Genomic DNA, 22,748 nt, shown 5'->3' on the forward strand with positions numbered 1-22,748 from the left:
CACTTTATCCCCAAAAGATAAGACTAGTCAAAAGGCATGTACATTAAAGAAGCCTAGATGTCTCCAGAGAAGCCAATGGACATCATCCAGGCATGACAATGGAGAGCCACACTGGTGCCTATGGCACATCGTAGACAATCAGTTATGTACAGTCCTGAGCGGATCACAAATTTCACCACATTGCAGCCGTCCTTAATAGCCTGCATGAGAGAAGCCCAATGGTCGCCCGGAACAGGTGGTAACATGTGAGCCACTGTATCCCAAAGGGCATGGGAATAACAGCCAAGTAGACAGCCAGCACTGACCGACTGCAGAGCAAGGCATGTGGAGATCATTCTTTTGCCAAAAGTCTCAATTTGCTTGTACTCTTGGTCGGAAGGAGTGGTAGAAAAAACATTTGGATTGACCCTGCTGGTGGACACTTGTACTACTAGTCTCTCCAGAGTGGGATGTTGAGTTTATAAGACATGAGCACCAGATGCAGTGCAATGTCATCGGGCAAACTGTCTCTTGAAAGGCTTAGGCCAAATGTTCAGAAGTCTATCAGCAAGTACATCGCTGAATGGCACCAGAGGCTCAGTTGGAGCCGCTCTGGCTGCAGACCCCCCCATTAACATGTTTGTTTTGAGTTCCATAGTCGATAATTTCAAGTTTAGCACTTCTGCTGCTCTTCACATCACCACAGTGAAAGAGATGCTTGCCTCTGTGGCGGGACCGAGGGGGTGTTGGAGGGACACATTAGGCCAGTATTAGGGGAAATTTCAAACCCTATGGTATTCTGAAGTTCTTCATACCAATGGTCTACCTCAAATTGGGGAACATAATCATCCCACTCATCTCAATTATCATTACCTGAGTCGGTGCCAAAAAGTCTAGAGTTTGGCCTTACCATGTGATAAAGGATCAGAGTCAGGGGGTTGCCAAGTAGTTGTGTGCCATTCGATGCTGGACGAGACATTGGCTGAGGTCGTGACATTTTGGAGCCAGATAGCACTATATACAGTGTATATCTTCATCCAGCATCTAGCTAACATGATAGGTGCAAAGGGTTGCACCTGAGCTGAAGAGGGCACTGGAATCAGTGATGAACAACTTGTGGGTCCAAGGGACACAGAGGACAGACCTGCAGGAGAAAGTCTAACCGGAGGCCCCTGGGGGCCTGAAGAAGCACATAAGGGAGCCGGTAAGGAGCAGAAAATTGAAAGAATAGCTTCCTTGAAGGCTTCTACTTGGTACAACATTGCTGACAGACCTAGAAACTCAGATTGCGTTTGGACCATACTCTGACTCTGCTCAGATGGGGATCTGAAGTGACACTAGAAGGCATGTCGCACTCTGCGCCATCTCAGGACTTCTGAGAGTCAGAGGAAATGGGCTCTTTCCAGCCTGGATTTCTTGTTTTTTTTTGACTTACCAAAGGACTTAGACCATGATGAAGACAGGCTGCTGGAACGAATTTATGAGCAAGAACAGGACCTTCCTTTTGACTTCGACCAGTCACAGCACCACGTCTTCTTGTGCTTTGCGACGCAGCGTTTGGCTTTATGTTTTCTCATGGCTTTGAGGTTCATCTGGGAGCTGTCACCACAGGCCAGTGAGTTTTGCTCTGACCCCAGGCACCACAAACATATTTCATGAAGGTCCATCACAGACATTTGCTTGCAACATTCCCTGCATGGTTTGAACCTCGTGGTTTTAGGGGGAGACATTTCCCTTGCACACTGGATACATTTTGATTAAAAGTCTGGTCAAAGACCAGGGAGAAAATTCAAAACTGAAGGCCCATAAAGAAAGCAACTGATGTGAAAGCGCATAGGGGGCACTTATATGCAGCTCTGCTCCTCAGTTCTGGAGTGATGCATTTAGGCAGGGAGCGACAAAATGCCATATAGTAGCCCTTAGAAGAACTCCTCTGAAAGTTTCTGAATCATATCCGACAACTGGGGATTATTCACAAGGTGAGCGGACTGTGGTTCGAAGTATCCACCAGAAGTGATTCCTTTCTAATGAGAACAATGCTCTCATGGCATCCCTTTATATCTCATAGCCGACTATCAATCTACCAAAGCCAGTTAAAAAAAAAAAATCACAGATATGATATTGCACAAACAAGTGTTTAGTCTTTCAAGCTAATTTACTACAGTCAACGTAGTACATAAGGGGTTTCTACTACCAATAAAGTGTGCAAAAGAATCTCACTCCCACATTTTGTGACTTAGTAAAACATGCTGGTAACTCAGACTGATTGTCATGAAAGAGACAGACATCTTTTAGAAAGACCAGCCTTTCGAGTGAGCCTATAATTATAGCTTCTTAACCGCTACAAATTATAATTCACTGACTCTACATAAAGAACTCAGACACTACTAAGACAACCTTCCATTCCAGCTACTACCAATGTGCATTACCGCAACAGCTCAAAGGCTAAGGAATCATTTTTGTGGGAATAATGTTTACATCACATGCTGGAATCATCATGTGGGGATTATTCTATTCAAATATTCCATAAGGCCTTAGTGGCTAGCATTTTTTTTTAAATGATACATTATGCCTGTTTTGAAAATAAGCAAAATCACTCAAAAGACTTTTAAGATTCCTGGTGAATATACAACATGCAAATCATTTCTATTCTGCAGCATGGCATCCTCTAGGAGCCAGTCGTCTTGCTTTCTTAAGAACAGACATACTCTTGTCAGGAATTAAGAAATAACCAGGTTATAGGATTTCCGGTGCTGGATTGAGAGACGTTAGATTGGGTTTCACAAGTTGTCCCCATTGTTGGGTTACCCGGTTGGCTGATGATGGACTTTGCTGAATGGGTGTATTGACATCTTCCTCAAGAGACACAAGAAACATGGACCATGTTGAGGTAATGAAAATAATCAGCATGAAGGTGTAAAACATTTACCAAACGACAATATAGTCTTGGTAGAAGGGAAGAAGTGCAAGCAAACAAACATTCCCCAGTGACCGGGGGCTGTGCATACCTGGGAGAGTAATTTTGACATTTTTGTTAACAAGCGAGTGTGGTCTAGGGTCCCCAACATTTGAAAGCACTTCTGATGAAAGCATACTCATTTCTCATCTGTCAGTCTCTTGAGGAATATACCTCAAGAGACCTGCAAAATAGCTATCAACTTTCAACAGGCATTTAGCTTGAGTTTTTTTTTCTTCAGACTGTTAAATATCAAATAGGTTCTGCCATCTAGGACAACTGTGGGAAATGCGTGCCTCCCTGATTCTCAATGTAATACATAGTCATCATGTCCTCTGTGTACACTAGAGGCGGGCGAACCACTGAAAGTTCGAGCCAGGATTGAGCCTGAAACCTGGCTTTGGCTCAGTTCACGGTGCTGTTGGAACATTGAGCCCGTAACAAGCCAAGCTTTCATGTGGCTTCTGTATGCCTGCTTCCCTCTACTGAGGATGTGGCATTACGGCCAGAGCTCCCAAACAGGTTTGAGTCTCTGCATTCGCTCAACAGCCTGCGTTTTTAGGCAAATCACAAAATCTCCCCTGCCAATAAACAATGAATGTTACCTTGTGTAACGTAACTAAAAACATGTAAAGAAAATGCTATCTTTCTAGCGTAGTTACCCCCCACTTTTTGCCTCATGACAGTATGTTTAGACTGTAATTCACTGGGATTCTACTAACCAGGACACCAGTATCAGTGCTCTCTACTCTAAATTTGGTTGCCTGGTAACTTTCTTGCCCCACAATTGGCATACTGGTGCACCCATATAAGTCCCTAGTATATAGTACCCAGGGCATTTGTACACCAGAGGTCTCCCATAGGCTGCAGCTGTATTATGCCACTCATGGGAGCCCATGCAAACCGTGTCTGCAGGCCTGCCACTGCAGCCTGCTTGAAATGGTGCATGCAGCCTTTTACCCACGATATAAGGCTTGCCTTACGTTGCGGTCACTGCTCGTAAGCACTGTAAGTCACCCCTTTGGCAGGCCCTTCAATCCAAGGGCAGCGTGCATGTCCCCAAGTGTGAGGGTACTCCTGCAAGAGCCGAGTACCTCTACAAACCACAGACTCCATGCTCTGTGCTTTGTACGTGCAAGGAAGTAATTTTAAGACATGTAGTGGACACTGGTCAGTATGAGTAGTCCAGCTACATAATGGTCTCAAACATGTCGGAATCATGCAACACCGATTCCAGTGTTAGTTGCATGATACCATGTACTATGGGGGCTCCTTAGAGGATCCTCCAGATCTGCCAGCACAGTCTTACAGGGTCTGCCTGGCAGCCCATGCTGCTGCAGACCCAGACACTGTTCTGCCCTCCTGCTGCTCATCCAGCATGAACAGGGGGAAGGCAGAACAAACGGTTTCCTGTAGGAGGGAGGTGTGACCTCCTCTCCTTTAAAACTAGGGGCCATATGTACCAACACATTTACCCATAGAAACAGAATGGGTAAAACCCTTTGATACATCTGGCCTTTGGTGTCTATGGACTGGGGTGGGGTGGCCTCTCCGCGTCACCAGACTGCTTTGGAGGGCACATTTTGTGCCCTCCTTGTATAAACCAGTTTGCACCAGTGTAGGGACCCTTGACCCTTGCTCTGGTGCGAACCCACACAAAGGACAGGGGAGTGTCCACCCCCCTGTCCAGCTCCTCCTCTAGGGAGGTGCACAGAGCTCTGTCAGGTGGACGGTTGATTCTGCCATCTTGGAAACAAGTTGTGCAGAGGCTAGGTAGATGACGTCAATGACCCTCTCGGATATGCGGGTCACTACATAGAGTGACCAACCCCCTTTTCGGGTTACTTAAGGGCTCCCCGTGGGTGGGTACTCAGATTTGTCACGCAAGACTCTACAAGGAACTCTCTGCAAGACATCTGCTCCAGGCCTCTGGAACAGCTGCTGGTCTGCTTTGGAACCAAAACAAGTCTGCTTCTGGTGGGAGGGCTCCCATCGCAAAATTGTTTCTCTGGATCCTGCAAGAATTCTGCAACATCCAAGGCTGTGCATGCTCCAGGGTCACAAGGACTGTCTGCACCTGGAAGCACGAAGTAATCTCTCTTGGAGTGAAGGAGTCACTTCCCTGCATCCGCAGGCACCTTAAGAAAACGTCAACCGGTTGGTGGGGTCTGCTGTCCCGCGGACATCGAAAGGCTTGCATCACAGGTGGTGGTGGTGGATCTGTGGCCTCCTCTGAGTCCTGCTGGTCTTATGACCAAGTTGGGAGACAGTGGACCACTGCTATTGCCACTGGACCGGAACCCCTGTGCACCACAACTGTTGCTCTTGCCAAGGTTGGTTTACTTTTCCCCCAGGAGATTTTCAAGCATCAAGAAGCCCCAACCTCCAGCACTCTGCAACTCGAAGATCAGCCTCCATTCTGAAGCTCCTGAGACGTGGGACTTCTGTTTTGTTGTGCTGCTGAGGCCTCCTTGTGACTCCCTGTGTCCAATGCCTGTGTTGTCACTCATGGGGGCTCAGACGGCTTCTGCTGGCATCCCTGGGTGCGGAGGGCCAGCTCTGACTCCTCCTCAAGGTTAGAGTCCTCAGAACCTTGCAGGTACCCAAAAGCTTGCAAATCCATCTTCTGCATCTGCATGCACTTGCCAGTGCTTGTTGGTGGCCTCGCAATCCGGCGAGTGATGTGGGACAGCTCGTCTCCGACTCCTGTACCCCGCAGCTGGTCTTCTTCCTTCACCAACCTGCAGGAACTTCACCTCTAGGAGGGTGGGCATTTCCACCTGCCCCACCTTGGCACCTCCAAGGGTGCTTGTCTCTGTCCCTTTCCTTCTCAGGTCTTCTACGTCCGCAGTCCGTCCTCGGGTTCCACCGGTCTGGTACACGGGTCCCGATAGCAGCTGGACAACTAAGGCCTCTATTGACTTCAGCGAGGGATTCCAACGTTGTTTCACCTCTATGCACCCAGGCCCCCGAGTGTAGGTACTCCGGTCTTCTGGGTATCCTTGGGTGTCCAACCTTCCCCCTGTCTTTGGGTTTGGAGTCCACTGGGAAGGGTTCTGAAACTCTTGAATTCCAACCGTGACTCTCCTGTGTTAGTCTATGGGAAAACCGAGTAGGTAATAACTCTGCACCTGGTCGCTGGGGACACTTGCTGAATTTACCTCTGGTGTTTTTGTCCTTCCCCAGCCCTTAGCTAACTACCACACTTACCATGGTTGGGTTCACATTTTCGCATTCTACTTACTTAGTATAAGGTTTGCCCCCCATACATTTTATGCTATATCTGCTTGCTGTGTTGTGTATATATTGTGTGTAGATATCTCCAAAGGGAGATACACCAATGCTAGTGTAGTAGTGCTGTAATAAAGAATCCTTTATTTTTGCAACACTTGTGTGGTTATTTCTTGTGTGGGAGTTACTGTCTGGCTACTGTGGTATTGCAAGTGCTTTACATTCCTCCTGGATACGCTTTAGCTGCTCGCCTCAGCTACCCCTGGAGATCTTTTGCTATCTGGACACCTAAACACTATCACTAAGGGTTGCCTGGACTCAGTACAGAGTGCCACACCATAGGTGTACACCATAAACTGAGCCAGCTTCCTACATCCGCTATATATGAACTGCAGACACATGCAAAAAGAGGTAAAAATAAAGCCTTAACATAAGGAAAGACAAATAGATAACCATTTTCTGGCTTATTTGTACAAGGGGAAACCAGAAAACCTACATATGTTTGAGACTTCCTCACTCAAATTGTGTGAGCTTAGGCAAACATGTTCACACCAAAACGTTTTCCTTCATTATCTCGTATGAAAGCCCTTTCATGTATGTGAGTTCAGAGTACGAGTTCTACAAAAACCCTATTGTATGTGATTTAACAGACTGTAATGTTGTTCTTCAATAATCTTGGTCGCGTACATGGTTTACACGACAACTCTCTTGCCTCTTAGTGCACTAATAGTTCATGTTTAAAAACTTTAATAAGTACTTCTTGGTGCAGTGCTGTAATGTGATTTATGAATGTCAAACCTATACATGTTAAGGAAATGCATATTCTTGAATTCTGAAGCAGCTTTATCATATTTTATGTAACATTTGTTTTGTGATTTACCTAGCAAATATTTTCAGGGCTTGGCTGAGACATACCCTTGGCTCAGCTCTCCCAGTAAATCGGTTAGCCAGGCCACCTCTACTGTGTACTCATAATACTTGGTTTTACAGACCGTTCTAAAAAGTCTTCAATGCCAACTTCAGTGCCTTCTGAGCCAATAAAAATATTTATTGCTGAAATTCTACTTCTGACAACCGTGTGTACTATCTCAGAGAGGTGTCACCTGCGCCCAAGGGTTTGAAAAGGATCTGCCTTTACGAAATGCATTTTAATCCACCACTCAATTCTATGCTGTACTCTGCCTCAATAGCACTAGATTCTCTTGTACCCATCCGCTTGACACCAGCATTTAGACAAGTTGGTCTAGGTAGGGATAGACATGAATACAGCGATGTCCTAGATGTGTCACGATCGCCAACATGTACAAGGAAAAGGGCAATAAGCCCCTGAAGGATTGCTTATGAACTGTAACAAAATAAGTGCAACAAAGGGGAATAATTGAACAAGTTACTTACCTTTGGTAATGAGTTATCTGGTAGAGACATATTCTAATTGAAGATTCCTTATCTTAGAATTTCCCCCAGGCATCAGTCTGGATCTGGAAATTTTTCTTCCAGCAGTACACCTGTCCGCCGTTAGGTGGCGTTGGTCAACTCCATGTCCGTCGCTGGCGTGGCCGACGGATATGGCGTCGCAGGTCATATATAAGCGCCACCCTGGCAGGCTGACATCAGTTTCTTTTCTCAAATTTCCACCCCAGGAGCCATGAAGAACACTGACCCTGGTGCGTTAGAACTAGGGCCCTGAAAAGGAAGCCCCTGTCCCTAGAAATCAGTTTGTAGAGCGGGGAGGATGGGTGGGTTGGTAAGAAATCTGCAACTAGAATGTCTCTACTAGGTAATTTGTTACCGAAGGTAAGTAACTTGTTCATTTTATGGAGACTTCTAGTTGCAGATTCCTTACCTTAGAATAGACACATGAGCAATACCATCCCAGGAGGAGGGTCTGCGAAACCAGGGTCATACTAGGAAAGTTCTGCACGGCCAAACGGGCAAGGTACCCATCCCTTGGTACCTGACTGTCCAGGCAGTAGTGTTTGGTAAAAGTGTGCAAGGATGCCCACATTGCTGCCTGGCTGATGTCCAGGACTGGAACTCCGGGTGCTAACGCAGTGGTTACAGCTGATGCTCTAGTAGAGTGAGCGCGCAAGCCCTCCGGGGGATGCGGTTTAGCCAATGCGCAACACCTTCTAATGCAGAGAACAGCCCATCTAGAGATGGATTTTTCTGCACAGCCCGACCTTTCTTCGCACTCACATAACCCACAAAGATTTGATCGCCCACCAGGATCTCTTTGATATGATCAAGACAGAACACCAATGCTCTTTTTGGGTCCAGGGGGTGGAGTGTCTCCTCTCCCCTGAAAGATGTGGGGGGTGCGTAAAAAGCAGGAAAGGTGATGGACTGGCCTACATGAAAAGGGCGTGACTACCTTAGGTAGAAAGGAAGCCCTGGTACGAAGCACCACCTTGTCAGGGTGGATGGAGATGAAGGGTGGCTTTGAAGAAAGGGCCTGCAGCTGGCTCACTCTGCAGGCACAGGTGATAGCTAAAAGGAATACTGTTTTCAGAGTAACCAGGCAAAGTGAGCAGTTGTGAAGTGGCTCAAAATGGGGTACACATCAGAAAAATAAAAAATTAATTCAAATCCCACTGGGGCATTATGAACAGGGAAGGAGGAAAGAGATGAGTAAGACCTTTAAGAAATCTTCCAATGATGGGAGATTTAAACAAAGAGCGTTGGTCAGACAATCTGAGGAAAGCTGAGATGGCAGACAAATAACCCTTAAGGGTGCGCAAAGCAGAGTCCTGTTAAGCAAGAGTAAGAAGAAACAAAAGAGCCTCAGAAAGAGGGGCAGAGACAGGGTCAACAGACTTGTCTGTACACCATGTCACAAATTTGTTCCATCGACAAACGTACACCATTCTGGTGGCAGGATGCCTGGCTGACAAGGTAGCATTACCGACTTCGGGCAGAAGGTCAAAAGCGGTCAACTTTCGCCACTCAATCTCCACGCAAGAAGGAAGCGGAGACTGGACAGGTTCGTGTGGAGAACCACCCCCCCTGCTGCAACAGAAGATCCTTCCAAAGAGGCAGTCTGAAAGGACAATCGATGGCCAGGCTCAAGAGCTCAGGATACCATACTCTTTGTGCCCAGCCTGGAGCCACCAGAATGACTTGGGTCCGGTCGTTCTTGACCTTCTTGAGAACTCTGGGCAGAAGTAGTATTGTTCAAAAGCGTCACCGAGCGAGTGTCACCTTGGAAACTCTAACACACAAAACAGCTGAAATTGCATGTTCTCTGTGGAGGCGAACGGATCAAACCAAGTCTCAAACCACTGCTAAAAGAGACGTTGCACCACCTTTGGATAGGGACGCCATTCGTGATTGACCAAGCATTGACGACTGAGTTTGTCCGCTCTGGAGTTCAGAGAACCCACTAGATGTTGAACACCAGGGCAGTGGTTTCCAAACTTTTTTCATCCTGCGGCTCCCTTGACCTATTGGCCGTTGGACACAGCTCCCCATTATTACTTTTTTGGGTGGATGGGGGGGATGCAAGCCCGGACTCGGGAGTAGTCCCATTATTCTCCCAGAAAATAATTGGGATGAAGCCTATAAAGGTATTATAATCATAGATGTAATCCTATCTTATCCACTAAGAGTACCATACGGTGTCAGAGACTGAGTGGAGGGGCAGAGATTGTAATGTAGTGCTCTTTAAAGAGGTGTGTTTTTAGCTTGTTCCTTGGCAGGGTTTGTGAGGGTTTGAGCATCTATAAAGTTTCTTCACACCAAGGGCCTCATTTACAAGAGGCCTGCGCAGCCACAGGGTCACTTTATGACGCTCTTGTAGCGCAGGCTTCTCGATCATATCTGAGGTGACACAAAGCTACCCTGTGTGACTTTGCATGGGCCCCATAAATAAAGAGTAAGGCAAGGCAGCGCAAAGCGCTGCTTTACTCTACAACAAGGAGGCTTTCCATGGGCGTTGAGGTAGGTTTTCCCATGGAATACCCATAGGTTTTGACACATTCCCAGATTAAAAAGGGATCTGTAAACCTGGAAATGCCTAAAAACTGTGCGGGAGACTTAACAAGGAGAAATAACTTTAGTTCTCCTCGTCTTTTCCTCTATGTTATGCTGCATTCTGCAGCACACATCTACTGAGGAAAATGCCTCCATTGATTGTTTTTGTGCAATAAGGTGCCCCTTTCTGCACAAAAACAATTGTGCCAATAACACAGACTCCCTTGCACAATGGTGCAAGGATACCGGCATTGCTAGACCTCAATGTGTGCGCAGGAAGAAGTGACAGGAATGCACTGTATTTTATTAATACAGCACATTCTTGCCCTTTCCTTTTGCTGCAGAGCAGCACGTCAAAGTGACTTGCTGCACTGTCCTGTGGCAAAAACTCGTAAATGAGGCCCTACGTTTTAGTTGAAGGTATTTCCATATCTGCCGCTTTTAACGATCGACTGAATAAGAACTGGCGACAGTATCTAATTAGTGTTCAAACCTGGGCACAATGGTAGCTGTAAGTTACTGATTTGTGTGTGTTAATGTATCTTCACTGTGGGCAATTGTTTCACCTTTCTCAAAAACAGGGCCATAACATGAGGAATAAAACTGTAGGGTAACCACTGCCAAAGTAATGCATCTGCCTGATATATGCCGGGAAATTAGGTTAGTAAGTAACATGCTCATTGCTGGCATCTGTGTGTATACTGCAAGCCACATGTTTAAAACCTGAAAAGGCCAATTCAGCTTTTCGGCCTTCTGATGTAGAGAAACTTCTCAATTTGTGTAATGTAGGCAGTCAGCATGACGGCACCTAGCCTTCTACAATCGTACCGCTATCAAGACTGTCCATTAGATCGTTCTATTTACTAAAGAATGATTCTGACCTCTACGGTACCACAGCATTTTACTGCTTACAAACTGAACGTTCCTAAATATAAGAGTAGAACCAAAAGTTGTTACTTTAGTAAGAGGCTCCTTAACATTATCAATTTATTCTGTTTGTGGCAACCCCGGCTAACTTAGATGGTGCACCAAGGTGCAGTGGCGCACAGACTGGATACCACTGCACCAGGGATATGCCCTGATGTTCCAGCCATGTCCAGAGGTGCAGAGCCTCCAGACAAAGGGTCCACAACCCCACCCGCCCTGCTTGTTGCAGTACCACATGGCAGTGATGATGTCTGTGAACACCTGCACCACTTTACCTTTGAGAGATGAAAGGAATGCTTTCAATGATAGCCTGATCGGCATTAGCTCCAAAAGATTGATATGGAGCTCGGACTCCAATGCAGACCAGACCAGAACATCTCTGATCTCTTCCTCTCCTATGTGGCCACCCCATCCCAGGAGTGAAGCATCTGTCACTACAGTCAGATCTGGTTGGAGAAGGGAGAGCGATCTGCCTCTCACCCAATTGTGTTTCAAAAGCCACCACTGCAGATCTTGTGCAGTCTGTGCCAAGATCTAGACCACGTCAGAGAGATTCCACTGATGATGTGCCCAGTGGAACTTCAGGTCCCACTGCAGAGCCCGCAAATACCATCTGGCATGTGTCTCCAGAGGATGCAGGAGACCATGAGACCCAGCACCCTCAGAGCCAGTCTCACCAAAATCCAGGACAAAGGCTGAAACATCGGTATCATAACCTTAATTTCCTGGACTCACCGCTCAGGAGGATAGACTGAAAACTGCACTGTGTCCAGAACAGCTCCAATGAAAGGGAGCATCTGAGAGGGAGTCAGGTGTGACTTCGGCACGTTTATAGTGAACCCCTGCAAATGCAGGAGGTCCGCCGTAGACAACAGCGATGGGAGACAACAGCCTGAGGCTAGCCTGCCTTCAACAGCCAGTCATCGAGGTAGGGGAAGACTGAAACCCCCAACCTGCGCAATGAGCTGCGACCACCGCCATCACTTTGGTGTACACCCGAGGGGCACTGGTAAGGTCAAAAGGGAGCACAGTGAATTGAAGATGCTCGTGATCTACCTCAAACTGCAAGTAACTTTTGTGAGCAGGTGGGGCGGGAATATGGAAAATGAGTCCTGGAAGTCCGACGCTACCATCCAGTCTCCTGGATCCAGGCAGATAGGACCTGAGCCACAATGAGCCTTTTGAGCGTCTCCTTCCTGAGAAAGAGAATGAGGGACTAGAGGTCTAGGACAGGGCAGAGGCCCTTGTCCTTTTTGGGCACCAGAAAGTAGCAGGAATAACCACCACAACCTACTTGTGGCACAGGGACCTCTCTATGGCTCCCATGGCCAAGAGAATCATAACCTCTTTGCAGAGAAGTACCAGGTGATCCTCCGTCATAAGATCGTAGGGTGGTGGCATGGATGGAGAGGAAGACCCAAAGCAGAGGGAGTAGCCACCTTCGGACTATTTGCAAAACCCACCTGTCTGACGTGATGGTGTGCCAGCAGGGCAGGTGATGGCAAATCCTGCCACCGAATGGTTCCTGGGAACGGTTTGGCATCTGTGGCTGATGGCAGGGTTGGCAGCCGCAGGAGGTGTGGATTGACTAGACCGCTAGCTCCCTGATCCACGCGGATGCTGGATCTTCACGTCCCTGGCCACACACAGGCCAGGTAGCATGGCCGGCACGGTGGCTGAGGAGAACAGACATGGCTGGGCACTCCTTCCATAGCCACGAAAGGGGTGTAAAGCAGCCTGAGGGGGGCGAGTGGCAGCTGCGAAGCCAAGGGACTGGGCCGTAGCTTGGGACTCCTTTAAAGCGCTCAAGCGCAGAGTCTGATTTTTCTCCGAAGAGATGTGTGCAATCAAAGGGCTTGTCCATCAGAGTGGATTGGACATCCCCTATAAAGCCAGATGTCCTTAATCTGCCACATCTGCCAAAGAGTCAGTCGTCTCTAGCCCACATCTGATCGTGAACTTAGCTGCGTCTCTCCCATCAGCAACAGCTTGGGAGAGAATGGCCTGGGCCTTCTCCGAGGGAGCAACTGCACAACCATGTCCCATAAAGTATGAGTGTAGTGCACCAAAAAGGCATGCAGTGTTCACGGACCGCAATGCCAGACTGGAGGAAGAAAACAGCTTCTTCCAATGGTGAACCAGCATCTTTGATTCCATAGCCGAGGGTGCGGAAGGGAATGCGCCATCGGATGCTAAGGCCTGAATAACCAAGCTCTCAGGGGTAGTGTTGGGTCAGGAAAACCAGATCTTTAGGCTTAGGCCTATGGCAGCAGGCTATTGTCCTGTTTACTGGCGCCCCCATGCTGCGTTTGGACCAGATCCCCAGCAGTACATCAGTGAGAGCTTCATTTAAGGCAAAAGAGGTTTTGACATGGAAGCCCCAGGCTGATGTACCTCAGTCAGGAGATTTTTCTGGATAGCCGCCAAAGCAGCTTGAGGCCAAAGACTTTGGACGCTCTCTGCACCACCATGGATTAAGATGTCCCCTCCGTAGCCACGGTAGGGGAAGAAAGTATACCAGCGTCAGAGGAGGTATCAAGACCGCTGACAACATCCAGTTCCCAAGCCCAGACCATAGGGTCTTCAAGCTGATTTTCTAGAGGGTCCAGCGACCCCTCCATACTCTCACCAAACTCGTACCCATGAGAATAAGGGTCAGGATCCAATCTAGGGAGCAGGGTCCCGCATAATCCATAATTCACACAGAGCGAAGCCAGCCCAGCACTGTTTCTGAGTCGGCAGTGAGTATGGGCTCGACGATGCCCGGGGGCCCAGGCAGCATCAGGAGCACCGATACCGGAACCGCCTTGGGGAAGGTTGCAATGGTACAACCGATGCCAGTTTGGATCCAGAAGCGGATCCCTAGGCCCCCCAACCCCACCCCAGAGACGAAGGCAAAGCTGCAAGCATGGAACTTGAAGGGGCCCATGCTGACCCGAAGGTGCTCCCACAGGGGTGGACTGCCCAAGGATAAGGCACATGGCCTAATAAAATTCCTTCAATTGGGCAGGGGTGGTGCAAGCTCCCAGAAATTTTGGAAGGCACGGAGCTGACCCAGAAGCAGGCTCCAAGGACGGAAGCCTAGCGCTAAGACGCTCCTTCACCCGCATTGTGTCGTCCGACGGGGAGAATTTGAAGAGCACTTGTGCTTCTTTGACTTTTTCTTGTGCTTGCCGGAGTGCCCCAATGATTCTGAATGGGACGACGAGTGGTGAGGGCTCCCGTGAGCGGTCTTGGGACCTTCCTCTCGACCGAGAGCAATGCGGAGGCGGGCTTCGGGCCGCGATTAGTTTGAGTGACTGCTCCCTCAAAGCCTTTGGGTTCATGGCCAGGCACTTGGAGCATGACTTCGGGTAGTGGTTGCGCTCCAAGCACCACAGACCCTATACTATCAAGTGACAGGAGTGGCAGGGCTTGAAGCCGGTCTTCAGTGACGACGTCCTCGATGCACCAAGAAGTCAAAAAACTTTGACCAAAGGTTGAAAGGCTCTCTTCCCATTTATAGGCTGGCGCATAAAGAAAAGAACTGACATTAGTGTGCTGGGGTGGTGCCTATATACAACCCGCGACATCATATCCGGCGATCACAACACTGACGAACGCAGAGTCGACCAATGTCATCTAACGGCACGCAGGGGCACTGCTTGAAGAGAAACCTGTGGCTCCAGACTGATGCCTGGGAGAAATTCTAAGGTAAGGAATCCGCAACTAGAAGTCACTATCAGATATTTTTTTGGTTCAGCCTTTCTGTTTTCAGGGACTAAATCGATCAGACTTGCTGATGTTGGACTACATTTGACGGTCATAACACTTCAGGATAGCTAGTGAGTTGGCTGCTCGCACAGTGATGGCAGACATAAAAGAGAATCTTTTTCCTACAGTGTCCAAGCACCTGCCTTGTTTGTCTGGTGGCATGGAGATGGGAGCAGAAGGATTTTTTGAGCACGGCTTGTGAGATGAGAGAGTCAGCCTTGGGATGACTGGTGAGACAAGCAGGCGAATCATCTCTGGCTTTGTATTTTCAATCACAGCAAGGTGGAGCTGGTGGTGTAGTACCCGATTCTTCATGATCTTCATTCCTTCATCCCAGATGTAGTCTATGATGGGAATGTCTCTCACAGACTTTCTGGCTTGTTCTTTAAAGTCATGAAGAAAGCAGTCAGACTGCTTAGCAGAAGTTAGTAGATGGAAATGTACTGCAGCTCAATCCATCAGATTATGAGAACCCCGATGTCCTCTGGGGGAAGAGTATGAAGGGTGAGGAATTGGACAAGATGGAACAGCTACAAGCTAGTCATGCCGTTGATGTTTAGGATCAGGGATCTCACCTTCCTCCCTATTATCTTCTGAAGATGAGAGATCCTCTCTTGGAGGTGCCGCAATATTCAAGGAAAGTGTTACCCTGGGCAATATCGGCGAAGGGATGTTACTTGGTGTAACAGGAGAAGCAGGTTGGAGTGGTGTGAATATTCAGGAAATCTTTTTCTGTAATCCTGTAACATGGCCTGTAGATCTTGAACTAGAGGGATAGGCATCTCCCTTACATCTTGCCTAGGCTAAGGATGCTGGTGATATTCCAAGTATCATAATGGCACCTAGGAGGGGCATAATATGGTTGGTAACACTGTTGTTCATCATCCTGATCATCCATCTCCTCCACCTGGTATTACAATTGAAGCTCTGAAGGACTGAGTGCCCAAAATGTCCCTCATCATCCAACTCCTCCCAGTCGAACAAGTGACTGGGCAGCAATGCTGAAGCCTTGCTTGGAGAGGTCACTTCAGGTCTTAAATCAGTTTTGGATATTTTAGTAATTTTAAGCTTAGTCGATAGTGTAGGAGGCTGGCTCCATTTATGGTGTACACCTACGGTGTGGCACCCTATACTGAGTCCAGGCAACCCTTAGTGGTAGTGTTTAGGTGTTCAGTTAGTAAAAGCTCTCTAGGGGTAGCTGAGGCGAGCAGCTGAAGCTTATCCAGGAGGATTGTAAAGCAGTTGCTATACCATGGTAGTCAAACAGTAACTTCCAAACAAGAAGGAACCACAAGTGCTGCAAAAATAAAGGATTCTTTATTACAGCACTAACTACTATACTAGCATTAGTATATCTCCCTTAGGAGATATCTACACCCAATAGCTACACCAAATAACAAGCAGAAATAGCATAAAATGTACATGGCCCTAATGGGGGCCAAACCATATACTAAGAAAGTGAAATGCGAAATAGTGAACCCAACCAAGGTAAGTGTGGTAATTAGCTAGGGGCTGGGGAAGAACGAAAACACCAGCGCTGTACAGCAAGTGTCCCCAGTGACAGGATGCAAAGTGGTTACCTACCCGGTCATCCACAGGCTAGCACAGGGAAGTCGCAGTTGGAATTTGTGAGTTTCCCAGTGCACCCCGAGGAAACCCAAAGACAGGAGGAAGATTGGAGCGTGTACCCACCCAAAGATACCCAGAAGACAGGACTACCTACATGAGGGGGCCCAGATGCATAGGGGTGAAAGGACATTGGAAACCCTTGATTAAGTCAATGGAGGCCTTGGTTGTCCAGCTGCTGTCGCGACCAGTGGACCAGGCCGGTAGAACCCAAGGACAGATTTCGGACACAGAAGACCTGAAAAGGAAGGGGACAGAGTCCAGCACCCTCTGAGGTGCCTGGTGGTGCAGGTGGCAATGTCCACCCTCCTAGAGGTGAAGTTTCTGCAGGTTGGTGATGGAAGAAGTCCAGCTGCGGGGTCCAGGAGCTGCAGAAGATCCTAGGAGTCGCCTATGAGCTGTCCAACGTCTGTCGCCAAATTGCAGGTGGGTCAGTGACCAGCGTGGCCACCAACAAGCACTGACAAGTGCAAGCAGATGCTTAAGATGGATTTGCAAGTTTTGGGGGACCAGCAAGGTCCAGGAGACTCTACCCTTGAGGAGGAGTCCGGGCTGGCCCTCCGCACACAGGAAGGCCAGCAGAGGTAATCAGAGCCCCCACAAGTGATGCACAGGCTAGATAGACTGTCACAAGGAGGCCTCAGCAGCTCAATAAAACGGAATCCCATGTCGCAGGAGTTGCAGAACGGAGGTTGATCTTCTAGTTGTAGAGTGCTGGAGACTGGGGCTTCTTGGTGCCTGAAGATCTCTTGGAGAAGAGCCAACAAGCCTTGGTAAGAATAACAGTTGCGGTGCATAGGGGTGCTGTTCCAGTGGCAGGAGCAGGGGGCCACAGTCTCCCAAGTGGATCAAAAGACAGGAGGGACCCGAAGAGGGCCACAGAACCACCACCTGTGAGCAGAGCCTTCACATTGTCCGTGGGACAGCAGGATCCACCAGCCAGTCGTTGTCGTCTTGTGGTACCTGCAGATGCAGGGGAGTGGCTCCTTCACTCCAAGGAAGATTCCTTTGTGCTTCCAGGTGCAAACAGAGTCCTTGTGACCCCAGAGGATGCACAGCCTTGGATGCTACAGTATTCATGCAAGACTTGCAGAAACAATGTTGCAATGGGAGCCTTCCCACTAGAAGCAAACTTGTTTTGGTTCTAATGTAGACCAGCAGCGGTTCCCGAGGCCAGGAGCAGAGGATGGCTTGCAGACAGTTCCTCGTAGAGTCTTGCTCAACGAATCTGAGGATCCCCAAAAAGGGGGTTGTTCACTCTCTGAAGTGACCCACCTATCAGAGGTGTTCAGGGATGTCATCTATCTGGCCTAACCAGTCAGATGCTCCCAGGGGCCTCTACCTACCTTGTTTCCAAGATGGCTGAATCAACCAGACACTTAGCAGGGCTCTGTGCACCTCCTAGTGGAGGACCTGGACTGGGGGGAGGTCACTTCCCTGTCCTTTGTGTGGTTTTGCACCAGAGCAGGATCTAGGGGGTTCCTGAACTGGTGCAAACCGGATTCTGCAAGGAAGGCAACAAATGTGTCCTTCAAAACGTCTGGTGGTGTTCAGAGGTCAGCCCACCCCATCGACACCTAATGCAAAGGGGGAGGAGGTCACACCTCTCCCTTGCATGAAATACTTTGTTCTGCTTTCTGTTGCTTAAACTCCAGCTCACCAGTAGGAGGGCAGAACAGTGTCCAGAGTCGGCAGCAGTGTGGGCTGGCAGACGGACCCCGTAAGGCTGCAAGGCAGAACTGGGGGATCCTCTAATTAACCCCCAGAGTAAAGGTGATCATGCAACTAGCACTGGAATCTGTATAGCTGCATAATTTCATCATGTTTGATATCAAACATGCCTAGGTTTGAAGAAGACATTATGCAGTTGGACCACTTGTGTTGACTAGTATTCACTACATACCTTAAGATGGCTTCCCCGCATTTACAAAGCCCAGGGAATGGAGTCAGACGTTTTAGGGGCACCCTGCTCATGCAAGGGTACCCTCACACTTAGAGATACACACCCTGCCCTTGGGCTGAAGGGCCTACCAGAGGGGTGACTTATAGTGTCTAAGTGCAGTGACTAGGATAGGATATAAGGTAAGCCTTATATCGGTGGTGAAAGGGTGCATGCACCATTTCACACAGGTTGCAATAGCAGACCTGCAGACAGTTTGCATGGGCTCCCACGAGTGGCACAATACATGGTGGGACCCATGGGAGACCCCGGGTGTATCATATACTAGGGACTTACATGGGTGCACCAGTATGCCAATTGTGGGGTGTAAAGTTTACGAGCAACCAAATTTAGAGGAGAGAGCAGAGGCACTGGGGTCCTGGTTAGTAGGATCCCTGTGCATTACAGTCTAAACACACTGACACCAGGCAAAAAGTGGAGGTAACTATGTCAGAAAGATGTTATTTTCCTACAGACAATCCCGTCGACAACGTCCTAGACAATGTGAAAGTAAATTAAGGTGTGGATTATAGGAATTCCCTCATCGACTGTGCTGTCATCGATGTTGCCGTTGACGATGCTCTTGTCGACGGCACCGATGTTGATGGTGTTTTTAACAATGGTGTCTTCACCGACGCTGGTGAAGTTGAAGTTTAATCTATAGTCGACGGCGACTTAGTGGAAAACATCACCTGGGTTGACCGAATGGAAGCGTTAATGGCTGCCCTAGTCAAAGTTCTCGACAACGACGGCTTAGTGGAGGAGCCAGTGGTGACAGTCACCATCATCGTCGATACTAATGTCAACGGAGATGTCGTCATCAACGGTTTCTTGAGTGGTTTTGTTCTTGACATCGTCGGTTCTGAAGATGGAGAACGCTGTTGACCCCCTTTATTTTTAAAGATGGAGTAGAGGGTTGAGAGGAGGCCGTACCGGTGTAGAGGAGTTAGAATTTCTCCTTTCTTGGCAGGTCCTTATGGTATACATTCAAGGCTTTTCTAATCTCCTCAGAAGCCCTATGGTCAAAGGATCTTGACCTTTTGTGGGGTCTTGTACATGTATCGCTGTTCTCAGAAAAGTTGGATTTGTGGGATTTAGACTTCTGTAGCCACAGAAGTAGCCTCCTCTCCCTGTCTCAAGGCTTTTGGGGAAACACATTTTGCAGTCTTTTACCTGGTGTTTAGGGTTGTGGCAATAAAGACAGTCTATGTGTGGGTCATCCACCAGTAGCCTTTTCTTCTCACAGGACTTGGCAAACCTGAAGAGGCCTTTCTCAGAAGACTCAAACAATGCAGATGAAGAAAAGTTGGGATATATAGGAAAACAAAAACTGAGCAGATCCAGGGAGACTCCCATCACACATGCAGTAGAAAATCTGAGGTAATCAGCCTCTCTAGGGAGCGTTCTAGAGAGTGCTTTCACCTGATTGGTCATAGTTCACGTTTGGTCTTTTTTTTTAAAGAACAGATTGGCTACTCGACTGATGGCCTAGTGCCATTTTAGCCTATGATAGTTTCTCATACTGCTCTACTATGGTAACGTGGGACTCCCACTTCGACGATGGAGAATGATTCAAACATGTGACTCAAAGATTCAATACTGGATAAACATCAAATGCAATGGCCTGCTCAGAGCAGCCTTAATGAATATGTAGTGTCAGGTCAGTAACAAAAGATAAACTAGAGTAGTGGACTGGTCAGCGGTGCGGACTTGAAAATTGAAGTAAAGTGAATGCAATGGGGTGCTCAAAGCTGCTGTTTTAAACTAGAACCATGAGTGGAGCTATGATGTTCTCAGAGTTGACCTCTTGCAAATGGGAGAAATACCAAGGGTGCCATTTGGGACACCGAAGCAGGACCGGTCCAATGGCATGCTTGAAGTTGCCATCTTGGAAAAGGAAAGAAAGATGGCTGTAGTTCAAAAGATCACCAAGAGCTGAGCCATTTGAGACTTGCTTGGTTACAGACTATGCATAAAGAGAGAGTGCAGTAGGTGTGGTGCTCCACAGAGGTACATGGGTTGCTGTGGAAGTGATAGAAGTGTATGTGCTGTCTAATAACAGTGCTGTTGGAGAGCCCTGGGTGTGGTGGGAGGGATACACTACGTGCGTTAGACACATTCATGTGGGGGGGAAGTTATGACTACAGTAGGAATTCAAACTGTACAGTTTACATATGCCTGGATGGTGCAGCTAGTAGCAGGCATGTGCTGTGAACTGCAGATCTGGGTGGATGAATCTGGTGGCTGTAGGAGGTGTGGGGTTTGTATCGCACTTACCATGTTAAAAAGGCGTGCAGGAGCATCCTTGGAGTTGGTTTGGGTGAGATATGTCTCCCAGTTGAAAGTCTTCTCTGGATAACCTGAAGTAAAAGATATTCACTAAAAGGGGAGATCTGACCCCAGAGGAAAGCATACACGGAACAAATAAAAAGATGGAAACAAATGCTTGAGGATTCTTCGGAAGAGTGAGATGAAGGTGGGAGAAATACGCAGTGGGGTTCAAACAAACAGGAGAAACAGATGGAGAAGGCTGAAATGGCAGAGATGAAACCAGAAGGGTTTAGGGCGGGCTAGATATTATTGATAGGTAAAGTAGGATAGAGAAGTGAGGTAGACCAACAGAAGGCTGAAACATAATGAGAGGTTGAATAGTCAAGGGCGTTAGAATGAGGGCGCTAAAACAGACAGAGGCTTTGGAGTACAGGGAGAACTGAAGGAAGGGATGTAGAAGAGAAGGAGGGAAAAAGCTAAAGTAGAGTGGGAGGTGGTACAGAAGTAGGAGGTATGGTCGAAAGGGAAGAACAGAGGCAAAGGAGGTAGAACAAGCAGAGAGGTATAGAAGGACAGGTGGAACAGAGAAAAGAGTACAGGTGGAGTACAGGGGAGAGACAGAAAAGGGAGGAGAAATCTCTAATGATGGAAGACAGAAAAAAAAGAGGGAAGCATCACCCTTGGGAGGTGTCAGTTCGATGTTGTTCTTTTCACAGAAGCCGATGGGGAATATGGAGTGGCAGGCAGCATGGTAACAGAACCAATCAGAACCATCTGCGCAATCTGCACCATCAATGCCAATCATGAGGTATCCATCCAGGAGAACCTGATGGGAGGAAACAGTGTGAAGGCTTTGAGAAACCCAAATACAGTGCCATAAAGAAAAGCTCACACTTACCTAGCTCAAAGCCACCCACAACTGAGCACCCGTACAATCAATGACTTAAAACACATCAATGTACAACAATCTACTATCTCACTACACATCGCCACATACAACAGACCTTCAAAATGCAGAACCACATACACTAGACAAAGCATACACACTGAGCTACATGCAAAATGAATTAAGAAGAGCTGCATACAGAGAACGTTCCCCCATGAAGGCAGCCTATGGACACAAGACATGATCCAACAGAGATCATGCAGCTTCTGCAGCGCTACTTACAGAAGACCGCTTCCTCACAATCTCAGCCACAAATTGCACAGCCTCCTCCACAATGCCACCTACAACACAGCCCTCCAAAGTCATGTAGAAAGTGACACTCACAATCACAGCAGACCATACAAATAGAGGCACTTATAGCAGAGGCACTAGTCACATACATCAGAACCTCAAACATAACAGGAACCTACAAGAGGAACACAAATAGTCAGGTATATTGGAACATACACAGAGCCCTCACACAATAACAAATCTATATACAGCAGTGCACGTGCAGAGCTGCCTCTCCCATATATGACTGACGCACTATGCTTACAGCTCACGTTCACACAAAGCCCATCCAACTACACACAGTGCCTGCATGTACAGACCTCTTTACCTTACATACTGTTGCTGGACTAATGTTGCCGAGGTTCAGTGGGTCAATGGCTTCCAATTTCATTCCTTCTTCAAACCAGTCTCCTTTCGGAAATACAACTCGTACCTGAATAGAAGCATGTTTTCACACTGTTTATTTTTTTGTCTACTCCCTTAATGTTGAGACCTCAGCTCCCAAAACCTTCTCCCCATTGGATGTCGTATTCTGTGGGTGACTCTTCTTGTGAGTAATAATACTAAAATGGGAGCTTTTCCAAATCGAGGCCAAAAGGCTAAGGGCCTTTTAGAAGGGGAGGACCAATAGGATTTGGGTAGTGTCTGAAGCGTCTCACACTGCCAGGACTTCCCACTTTCACTTTGTCATCTCTCACCAGACCGATGCCACTAAGAAAACTAAGCAAGCTTGCAACAGAGTGTGTTGCCAGAAGAATACTGAACTCCCACTACTGAATACACTACTTACTCCTGTTTAACACCTGGGAGGAAATGCCCTCAACAATTCTCACTCGAATCACTCCTGCTTTCCCATGAAGACACCACTCCTAGCCCTTCCC

At 47.9% G+C, this 22,748-nt stretch overlaps 1 protein-coding gene across 3 annotated transcripts in view; it reads right to left on the minus strand.

The window, feature by feature from the left end:
• Positions 1–22,748, minus strand: part of L3MBTL2 (L3MBTL histone methyl-lysine binding protein 2) — a 251,454-nt gene that overhangs the window by 41,308 nt on the left and 187,398 nt on the right. For all 3 annotated transcript variants that reach the window (XM_069231129.1, XM_069231130.1, XM_069231131.1), the window contains 3 exons: positions 22,196–22,300; positions 21,330–21,477; positions 20,658–20,740 (listed from right to left, as the gene is read on the minus strand). In XM_069231129.1, coding sequence (XP_069087230.1) covers positions 20,658–20,740; positions 21,330–21,477; positions 22,196–22,300 — 336 coding nt within the window. The remainder of the gene's footprint in view (positions 1–20,657; positions 20,741–21,329; positions 21,478–22,195; positions 22,301–22,748) is intronic.

This window comes from Pleurodeles waltl, chromosome 4_2 (assembly GCF_031143425.1).
Source record: "Pleurodeles waltl isolate 20211129_DDA chromosome 4_2, aPleWal1.hap1.20221129, whole genome shotgun sequence".
Taxonomy (NCBI): Eukaryota; Metazoa; Chordata; class Amphibia; order Caudata; family Salamandridae; genus Pleurodeles; species Pleurodeles waltl.